The following is an 11219-nucleotide window of genomic DNA, read 5'->3' as shown; positions in this document are numbered from 1 at the left end:
CAGCCACATGATCTACTCATATGCATATTTTTTTCAGAGATTCCGCTCAGTTGCTGGGCCCACATGTGATTATTCTAAATTTAGCATGTGAAAAACTTTGATACTCTGGACGAATGTGATGCATGATACTCAGGCACTTCAAATTACATACGTGGCATAAAATAAATTTAAATTAAACTGTCCAGATTATAGATCTCAGTTTAGATGTAATGAACAAACGGCCAAGCTATCTGATTATCTGACATTTGGATTGGTGGACATTTACTGGACGGTTAAAAATGAAAGGTATGCGAGTATATACGAATCAGCGGCTTTGATTGATCAACAAATCTGATTTTTGGAATGTGACCAAGTGACTGTGAGTTCCACATTTTATTTGGTTTAATTTAAGTTATTACGTGCCACGCATACTATTATTAGTGCCAGCGTATCAAGCTTTGTACTCTGACAGAGCATCAATTATCAAATGACTCCCCGATTATCATTGCAGCTGGTTGTTTAACCTGAAGAATACGAGGCCGGATCCTCTGTTGAAAAATAAGATTTTCTACAATGCACTGTGTGGGGCCCAAAATGATGTAATGTCTCCATCCAATCCGTCCAAAAGGTGTGTTCCTCTATTATATATCTACTTACCAAAAACTAGCCCGATCCGAAACCCATTAGGGTCACACCACATGGAACATTTGTTATGGTCCACACCAAATGTGGACCGGCCCACCTTATTTTTATATACCATCCAATCCATTCATAATACGAGATATGCCATGATGAATAGTTTCCATAGAATTTAGTCCATTCCAAAGTTCAGGTGGTCCACACCATGTGATTTTATAGGTTTTAGGCATGATTTTAGGTAATATGGCCCACCTGAGTTTTTGGGCCGGCCTTATTCTTGATCTCAAAAGGAGAACACGAAGGAGTGCACATGATGGATGGATTGTATGCCATGCACACATCACGGTGTGGGCCCCACCCCCCCTTTAAATCAAGCTTAATCTAGTGAAGCCGTGGATGAATAAGCCATTACATTTTTAGAAAGAATTTATATTCCCAGTTTGCCATAAACAAAAATTTTATGTTTATTGTAATCTGATTGGACCACATCATTATGTAGCATTTAACTATTCATACATACCATCCGTCGCCTGATTGGAGTGGGGGGCCCACTTGTGGCCCACATGATGATTAAATCGTTATCATTTCTGGCCCATCCTAATGGGGAAACGCCTGCCGGATGGATTGGATGACATGCATGAACCACATGGGCCCCACAAGCAGCTAGTTTCACGTGGCATGCTAGACCATTTCATTTCATAAAATCAAAAGAAAGGTGGACCCCACTTGTTAAAAAAAAGGTGGCCCACTCACACTACAAAAGTACCAAGTCCTCAACTTTCATTCAAATCCAACCATCCCCCTCCAACCCCCAAAACATAAAAGAAACATCATCATTCTCTCTCTCTCTCTCTCTCTCAGAGCCATGGCTAGATTACAGAGATTCAAAGGAGTGAGACAGAGGCATTGGGGCTCCTGGGTGTCTGAAATCCGCCACCCATTGCTGTAATTCCCTCAAATTCACGTAAAATACAATAATTTTTCTTTGATTTTCGACCTGTTTGTTACTAGAACTAATCCAAATTCCATTGCTTCTTGGTGCAGAAAGACTAGAATCTGGTTGGGAACTTTCGAGACCGCCGAGGAGGCGGCGAGAGCCTACGACGAAGCCGCCTGGCTCATGTGCGGCCCACGAGCACGGACCAACTTCCCATTCGAGCCCAACGAGCTGAACCGATCGCGGGTTTTGTCAGCGGCACTCACGGCAAAGCTACAAAGATGTTGCATGACTTCTCGGCAAGAACCGAAGGCAGTTGCGAAAGTGAAAATGGAAGAAATTAATCGGGTCGATGATGAGTACATTGAAGAGATGATCGAGGAGCTTATCTACAACGGAACCGTCGAGATCGCCCTTCCTTCTTCTTCTTCCTCAATGTGAGTGTGGATGGAAGGTTTTTTTTTTTTTTTTAGTTGGATAATTACAGGCAATGCAATGTATAGTCTACAGAGAAACTGCAGAGGAAATTTCAGGTGTTTTGGTGAGTTTTTTTTTTTTTTTTTTTGGTATGTTTGAATGTGGGGCCCACTAAGCAATGAGGGTAATTTTGTAATAATTGGGCACTGTAACATCTAAGAATAAATTCGTACTCTAGGGTATGTTTGGGTGACATGAAAATTGCTATTTAACTAGTATTTTCTAAAAATAATATTTAGAGTAATTTTATTTTAAATATGACATGTTTGGATTTCACTAACAGCTGATGTGCCACCAATGAGAAATCACATGGAACAATTCATATCACATGAGTTAAGATTGCTTGTGAAAAAAATAAGCCCAATTAACAGTATAGGCCCTCCATTTAGTGGGTTCCAGGTGTGTAAGACTTTTATTAAAAGTATGTTTGATTTTCCAAAGTAACCATAAATGCATTGCAAATATGTAATAATTACTTCGTAGAGTAATTATCTCATCGTTCCCTAGGGTTGATTTGACTCCTATTTTTTTTAACACTAAAATCGAAGTTGCCCAAAAATATATGTGGGGCCCATCATGATATATGTGAATTATTCACACCGTCTATCCATTATTTCAATTGAATTTAAGGCATGAGTCAGAAAACAAGGCAGACTCAAAGTTCAAGTAAACCATGCTATAAGAAAAAAGAAATTATACACTCACCATTGAAAACTTCTTAAGGCCACTGTTTACTTTGGTGTGGGGCCACTTGAATGTTGGATTTGCCTTTTTTTTTGGCTCATGCTTCATAATGTTGTGGTAAAATGAATGGACTGAATGGATATATCGTATACATCATAGTGGGGTCTATAAATTTAAACTAGCACTTTTAAACTGATTTACAAGACAGAAACCCTGAAGAATTTTCAAACGAGTGAAATAATAATAATTACTCATTTATAGGATATTTACGTTTGCTTTAAAAAACCAAACAGGCCCTAAGTGGGTCATATGCGATCAATGGTTTGGAGGATTTAAATATTGGATATTTAAATTGAGCATACTAGTAGACCTCGCTATAGTTGTGATGGGACTTCATCAAATGTGAGACTCCTAAGAGAGTAGTTGTAATGAGTTGAAAACTTCAAAAGCCCTCTTTTATAAATATATTTTGGTCCTCAAAGTCTCAAACCCACACCAACAAAAACTCTAATTTTATTGAAAAATTTTTGACGTGCAAAATGACATATATAGATAACTAAATACATCAATTCACATATTAATCATCTAAAGCGTATGCCTTTAAGATTCAATTATTCAGTTTATGATTTTCATAATTAAGGCATAGATAATCCATTATCCCCCATTAATCTTACAACATGCACTTCATATTAGATCAACACTTATCCATTGCCCCACTGTGAAGAACACCTACTGTGAAAACACTTATATAGTGGACCATACATGCGCTTCTGATCGAATAGGTGGATGACCAGATCTGAAGGCGGAGAATGGTAATGGGCTGGGTTTGTGCTGGCCAGGCTAGGCCCAGGTCCTATGTGAAATATTAGGCCTAGGCTTTGTTGGGAGCATTGCATAAAAACCTTAGGATCTCGCCTCCAAAAAAACACTAGAATTATGGGATATAATAAAGCAATGAAATAAATCAAAGCACAAACCACATGACACAAGAGATTTTAATTGAAAAACCCTCAAAGAAGTAAAAACCACGGGACTTAGTCCAGAGCAACAATTCACTATGAAGTAGAATATTACAACTGATCACAAGCACACACCACTTGGATCAAACCTTCTTCACTCACGCAATACTGGGTGAACAATAAGAGAATAAAGAAAACAAAGATATATCACCGATCACGGTGACGTAGAAGCGCTAAGACGTCAACCGCGCAGTAGATCACCTCTACGAGCAGAACCCTCCCTTCCACAAGCCTCCTCTTTTTCTATTTTCTCTCTCTCTCTCTCTCTCTCTTCCTCTAGAATCACTTTAGAAAGCCTTAGCATACCCTATAATAGCCCTAGGGACTCCTATTTATAGTTTAGGAGACTCACTTCTACACCTCTGCGAAAACCGCCTCAAATTTACACAGTTTGCACCAAATCCAAACTAAATCTATGTAACCCTCAACTAGTCAAGTCGGGTCCTTGACCGGTCGAGGCCAAAAATCATGGCTTACTGGACTTTGAGTCAAGCAGCGTCCTCGACCCGTTGAGCAGCCCAATCGACTGGTTGAGCAGCTCCCTTCGACCAGTCGAGTAGGCTACTCGACCGGTCGAGCAGCGTGGTCTATCAAGATTTAGGACATCTGCGCTGCACAACCTCTCCTCTGAACTGAGGAGGAAAATTTCATCAAATCTCTCCCTTTCCGACTCAGGAGGAATTCGTCTTCTTCAAGCCAGTCAGGTTTCTACAAACTTCAAACTTGCCCTTGAGCAATGCCCTAATCATCATGTCTGACCCATTATTGTCTGTGTGGACCTTCTCAAGCTATAACACCTTCTGTTCCAAAGTATCCCCGATCTAGTGATATCGAATCTCTATATGCTTCGACTTGGAGTGCTGACTTAGATTCTTGCTCAAGTGTATAACACTTTGACTATTACAATAGACCACGTGTTGCTCCTGCTTCAGGCTAAGTTCCTGTAGGAACCTCTTCATCCAAAGTATCTCTTTACATGTCTCTGTGACCGCGATGTACTCGGCCTCTGTCGTTGACAATGCTACAACTTTCTGTAGCTTGCTCTGCCAAGAGACCGATCCCCTTACAAACGTGAACATGAACCTCGATGTAGACTTCCTGGAGTCTATGTCACCTGCTATATCTACATTTGTATAGCCTTCTAATACAGGTCTTTCATCACTATAGCATAGGCTCAACCTAGACAAGTCTCTTAGATACCGCAGTATCCACTTCACCGCTGCCCAATGTTCTTTGCCAGGATTGGCAAGATACCGTCTGACAACACCAGCCGTATATACTATGTTTGGGAGCGTACATACCATAACATTATCAAACTTCCTATAGCTGACTCGTAGGGTATCTTCCTCATCTCATCCATCTATGCCTTTGTCTTTGGACACTGCTTGTAGTTCAATTTGAAGTGACCATTCAGTAGAGTACTGACCGGCTTCGCTGCATTCATATTGAACCGCTGTAGGACTTTCTCAATATACCGCTCTTGTGACAACCAAAACTTTTTGCTACTTCTATCACGGGCTATCTTCATTCCCAGGATCTGTTTAAACGGGCTCAAGTCTTTCATCGCAAACGACTTGCCCAATTTCTGTTTCAACCTGTCATTCTTCTTGATGTGTTTATCCATGATAAACATGTCATCAACGTATAACAACAGAATTAAGAAATCACCATCTGAGAACTTGCGTGTAAACACATAGTGGTCTGACTTCATTCTGTCATATCCATGCTTTAACATAAACGAGTCGAACTTCTTGTACCATTACCTTTGAGCTTGCTTCAGCCCATACAAGTTTTTCCTTAGCCTACACACCATGTGCTCTTTGCCCTTGACTTCGAACCCCTCTGGTTGATACATGTAGATCTCTTCTTACAGGTCACTATGGAGAAAGGCAGTTTCAACATCTAACTGCTCTATCTCCATATCCATGCTAACCGCTGACCCAAGTAACACCCGTATGAATGTCATCTTCACTACCGGTGAGAATATCTCTTCGAAGTTTATACCTTTCCTCTGACCAAACCCTTTCACCACAAGTCTGGCCTTGAACCTCGTTTGTGAATTCTTTTACTCATTCTTATTTCTAAACACTCACTTGTTGCTCAGAGCTTTCTTGTCCTTAGGCAATTTTCCCATATCATAAGTGTGGTTCTTATGCAAGGATTTCATCTCCTCTTGCATAGCTTTCAACCACTCCCCCTTATGCTCGTCGGCTAGGGCCTCAGAATAATCTTCTGACTCTCCCCCATTAGTGAGCATAATATACTCATGCGGCGAGTACATCCTGGACGGATATATGCCCCTAGATGACCTCCTCACTAGTGGCTCAATAGGCGGATCAATTGGGGGCTGCTCCACCGGTCCATCTTCTGTAAGAACTCCCTCGTCCTCTACACCTTGTTGTACTCCTCCATCATCGGGCACCACAAGAGGAATAACCGGATCAATATTCTCTAGCTCACCTGAACTAGGCTGAGTTTTCTCTGGCTTAAAAATGTCTTATATGCATTGATCTTCGAAGAAGACCAAATCTCTGCTCCTGATGAGTTTTTTCTCGGTCGGATCCCACAATTTATAGCCGAACTTTTCATCATCGTACCCCGAGATCACATATTGCCTGATCTTTGTATCGAGCTTGAACCTCTTATCCTTTGATATGTGAACGGATGCCCTGCATCCAAACACCCTGGGATGACTGTACGATGGATCTTGTCCAGTCCACACTTTCTCAGGTACCTCTCCATTCAATGGGGCTGGCGGAGACATGTTTATCAAATATACTGCCGTGTGCATTGTTTATCCCCAGAACATCTTAGGCAACTTTACATGAGATAACATGCATCTGATTCTCTCTACAATGGTGCGATTCATTCGCTCAGCCGCACCATTATGCTGGGGGGACTTGAGAATCGTCTGTTCATACCGTATACCTGTGGACTTACAATATTCATGAAAGTCACCAATGTATTCACCAACATTGTCAGTGCGGATGCACTTTAATAATCTACTTGTCCCTCTCTCGACCATTGCATGAAACATTTTAAATACACCAAAAACCTCGTTATTGGATTTCAAAGCATAAACACAAACCCTCCTAAATGCATCATTTATTAAAGTGACAAAATACAATGCCCCACCCAAAGTTTTTGTTCTCATAAGACCACAACATTAGAATAAATCAAAATTAATGCATGCAATTTATTAACATGGGAAGAAGATTTAACAAATGAAACTCTATATTGTTTCCCTGATAAACAGTCAATACAAGTTTTGAGAGGTATACATGTTACGTCTGGAATGAGCCGCTTCTTTGCTAGTAGCTGAAGCCTTTTTTTCACACATGTGGCATAGACGCCTATGCCACATGTCAGTAGCTAAATCTTTCGCTGAGTTCAACCCACCCTTGCACACATTATCACTTGCCTTATAAAGGGTGCAACACTTATTCTCTTTGGTTGCGATTAACGAACCCTTAACGAGCTTTCAGCGCCCACCAACAAATCGACTTTCATAACCATCATCATCCAACCTTTTTGTTGACATCAAGTTGATGCGAAAGTCTGAAATCCCTGAGAACCAATGTACAACCCACATCGGTCTTCACATAAATATCACCGACCCCTATGATCTTTGATACGTCAGAATTTCCCATCTTCACGGTCCCATAGTCGCCTGACTTGTAGCTTGTGAAGAAATCCCTGCGTGGAGTCTCATGAAACGAGGCTCCTAAGTCTATCACTCAGTCGATGTCCTGACTCGTAGCAGTGAAACAAACATCATGATCTGCTAAAAGAATAACTACAACGTCATCATCTGAAGCTACTGCAGTGGAATCTGATCCATTTTTCTTTCTTGTAATTCTTATTCTTATGACATTCATGTTTGTAGTGGCCCTTCTTGCCACAATTATAGCATTCAACATCATTCCTGACACTCGACTTGCCTCTTGATTCATCTCGGGTCTTCTCGCCCTTTCTGTTCTTTCCTCTCCCCTGATCTTATGTCACAAGGGCCTCTTGTTGAGTAGACCCTGAGACTTCCTCCTTATCTCCTCATTGAAGAGGCAACTAGTTATCTGTTTCATGGACACCTTTTCATCTGACGTAGAGTTACTTAGAGACACTACCAATGTCTCCCAACTGTCAGGCAATGAGCTAAGCAATAACAAAGCCTGTAGTTTATCGTTCAAGACCATCTTCATAGTGGAGAGCTGATTCAATATGTTGCTGACTTCATTTATGTGTTTAGCCACAGAACCACCATATTTGAACTTGTGATTCACAAGTCGTCTTATCAAAAAAATCTTATTGTCAGCTGTCTTCCTCTCATACAACCCTTACAATTTCAGCAATAGGCTAGCGGCTAAGGTCTCCATAGACACATGGTGGAATATGAAATCATACAGCCATTGTCTAATAAATCGTACCTCCTTCCGGTCCAACTTCTTACAATCATCATCTGACATATCCTTTGTCTTTGCCGATATGCCTAGAATTGGAGCATACAAGTCCTTGCAATAAAGCAAATCCTCCATCTTAGCCTTCCATATGGTTCAGTTATAACCGTTGAAACTGATTATCCTTGATGAGCCACCTTCCATAATTCAGATTTGATCCCACTCCGTTCAACCAACCTGAATGCTCTGATACCACTTTGTTGGGAGCGTTGCACAAAAACCTAAGGATCTCGCCTCCTAAAAAACACTAGAATTATGAAATATAATAAAATAATGAAATAAATCAAAGCATAAACCACACGACATAAGAGATTTTATGTGGAAAACTCTCGAATAAGCAAAAACCACGGGACCTAGTCCAGAGCAACAATTCACTACGAAGTAGAACGTTCCAACTGACCATAAACACACACCACTTGGATTAAACCTTCTTCACTTACGCAGGAGTGGATGAACAATAAGAGAATAAAGAAAACGGAGAGATCTCACCGATCACGAGGACGTAGAAGCGCTGAGACGTCAACTGCGCAGTAGATTACCTCTACGAGCAGAACCCTCCCTTCCACAAGCTTCCTCTCTCTCTCTCTCTCTCTCTCTCTCTCTCTCTCCCTCCCTCTAGAATCACTTTAGTAAGCCTTAACATACCTTATAATAGCCATAGGGACCCATATTTATAGTTTAGGAAACTCCCTTCCGGACCTTTGTGAAAACCGCCTCAATTTTATGCAGTCTGCACCAAATCCAGACTGAATCTGTGTAACCCTCGACTGGTCGAGGTAAAAAATTATGGCTTGCTGGACTTTGAGTCGAGCGATCTTCAATTGGTCGAGCAACATCCTCGACCGGTCGAGCTGCACACTCGACTAGTCGAGCAGGATACTTGACCGGTCGAGCAGTGCGGTCCAGCAAGATTTAGGACATCTACGCTGCACAACCTCACCTCTGAACTGAGGAGGAAAACCCCATGAAGCCTATTATGGACCTAACTTAGTAGTCCTCGAAGCCCCAGCCGAAACGCTTGGTAAAATCCATATTTCCCATTTGAATGTTCATAATTCATTCGTTGATCAAGTAAAAATAACATGAATGGGAACATCAAAAACAAGGTTCAAAGAACTAACATGAACTTGAATTAGGTGAGACATGGCCCAAAAGGCAAGGCCCGGAGTTGAAAGGACCCGAGCCATCAAGACCAAAACTCAACACGAACCTAACTTCATGTACATGTAAAAGTTAGGTTGGGCTAGCCTGGGCTGGGCTAAAATGACGAGAAATCCATCGTGCAATGCCGCTCCCAAGCATGGCCTACAGGCTAACATATTAGGTCTAAGCCCTAGCTGGAAGCGAGTCTATCTAAGTCGAGCTTGGCATAGATTGCCTCGGCTCGGCTCATAGCTAACCTCAGCTCGAACTTGGCTCGACTCAGTCCTCGAGCCTGTCTAGCCAGCTTGAGCCAGCATGAGCCGAGTTTGAGCATGTGCGGCATTTTATCAAACACTTTGAATGCATCTTCAATTTCGCACATAATGCAAAACAGTAACAACTCTTTACGGCTACTTCATCAAACACTCGGTGAGCAAAATCAAAATCAAAATCAAAATATGAAGGTAGTTTTATAATGTAAAGTTTTCTTTTAGTGATTTGTTTTCTATTCATTCCTTCCTTGCTACTAACTGATCCTACGTAGAATGCACAAACTCTGAAACAATAGTTCGTTGAGTCATTTCATCAAACACGCCATGAGTAGCACCAATACCAATATAATCAAGTCACCAAGCTGATTTGATCCGAGTCGAGGATCGATCCAAGTCAAGTCGAGCTCGGGCAAGCTCGAACTCGGCTTGAAATTTGTTCGAGCTCCAAAAATCAGCTCGACTCGGTCTGAATTCAATTTCGAACCAAGGCGACTCGAGGTTTTTCAAGTCTAGTCGAGCGAGCTAACCAAGCTAACTTGACTCGTGTACGGCTCTAGCCAGAGCTGGGTTGGGTCGCCTAGCTCATTGCCACCCTTACCTTAAGGGCCTGATTGGTTTTCCAAATTCAGGGTAAATACCTTGCAAACACTCCATTATTACAATTTCACCTGTTTGAAAATACCTGGGTATTCCTTTCTTGAAAAAAGTCCAAAATAACTGACATAAATTTGTGGACCCCACCGTCATGTACATGACACATCCACATCGTCCATCTATTTTACCTTAACATTTTGAGGCATGAGCTGAAAAATGAGAAAAATCCAACATTCAAGTGGCCCACACCAAAGTAAATAGTGGTCCCAAGAAGTTTTTAACGATAAGTGTTCGATTACATTTTTACTACGGTGTGGTCCACTTGAACTTTGAATCTGCCTCATTTTTTTGGCTCATGCCTAAAATCAGTTACCATGATGGATGGACGGTGTGGATAATCCACATACATCATGGTGGCCCCCTTATATTTGGCAGTCTCCTCTATTTGTGTTGGAAAAAGTAAGAGTCAAATCAACATAGCGATGAAGGTAATTACCCTGCAAAATAATTATTGCCCATTTCCACGGCATTTACATTTTCCTGAAAAAATCAAACATGCCCTGCTTCTATTCAGTCTTGTTCGGCCTTTTTGAATCAAGATTTTGTGTGCCACCAAACACTCCCAGGTCCATACTATCAGATTTTCATAAAGATAAATGCTATCATGCTGCTCAAGGGATGGAAGCTTTGTGTGGCTTCTTCCATTGTACGGTACCGGTAGGAAATAGGGTTGGTGATCAGGACCGTTGATCTCGTGGGCCACTATGTTGATGGGCCATACGCTAAAAAAAAAGTGATTGGACAACTCTGACCATCCAGCAGTCAGTTTTGAGAGTTGAGTGTGACTGCTGCCCAAACTGTTCATTGGATCAATGGTCTCGATCACTGACCATGTCCCACTGGACATCTGAGCCATGTATAAGGCGGACCCCATGTGCGAAAACCAGGTGGGTCCACTCATCCATTCAAAGGAAGCTTCTTACGTTGGCCATAATAGCATCGTATGGAAAACATTTATGGT

At 41.5% G+C, this 11219-nt stretch overlaps 1 protein-coding gene across 1 annotated transcript; it reads left to right on the top strand.

Moving 5' to 3' along the window:
* The first annotated feature begins 1419 nt into the window (after positions 1-1419).
* Positions 1420-2337, top strand: LOC131257577 (ethylene-responsive transcription factor ERF003-like). Its single transcript, XM_058258362.1, has 2 exons — positions 1420-1563; positions 1663-2337. Exons 1-2 carry the CDS (start codon positions 1484-1486, stop codon positions 1994-1996), a joined length of 414 nt encoding a protein of 137 aa, XP_058114345.1. The 5' UTR covers positions 1420-1483; the 3' UTR covers positions 1997-2337.
* The last annotated feature ends 8882 nt before the right edge of the window (positions 2338-11219 follow it).

Source organism: Magnolia sinica, chromosome 10, assembly GCF_029962835.1.
Source record: "Magnolia sinica isolate HGM2019 chromosome 10, MsV1, whole genome shotgun sequence".
Lineage (NCBI taxonomy): Eukaryota > Viridiplantae > Streptophyta > Magnoliopsida > Magnoliales > Magnoliaceae > Magnolia > Magnolia sinica.
Note: the sequence above shows the minus strand (reverse complement) of the source record. Positions and strands in the feature narration are given on the sequence as shown.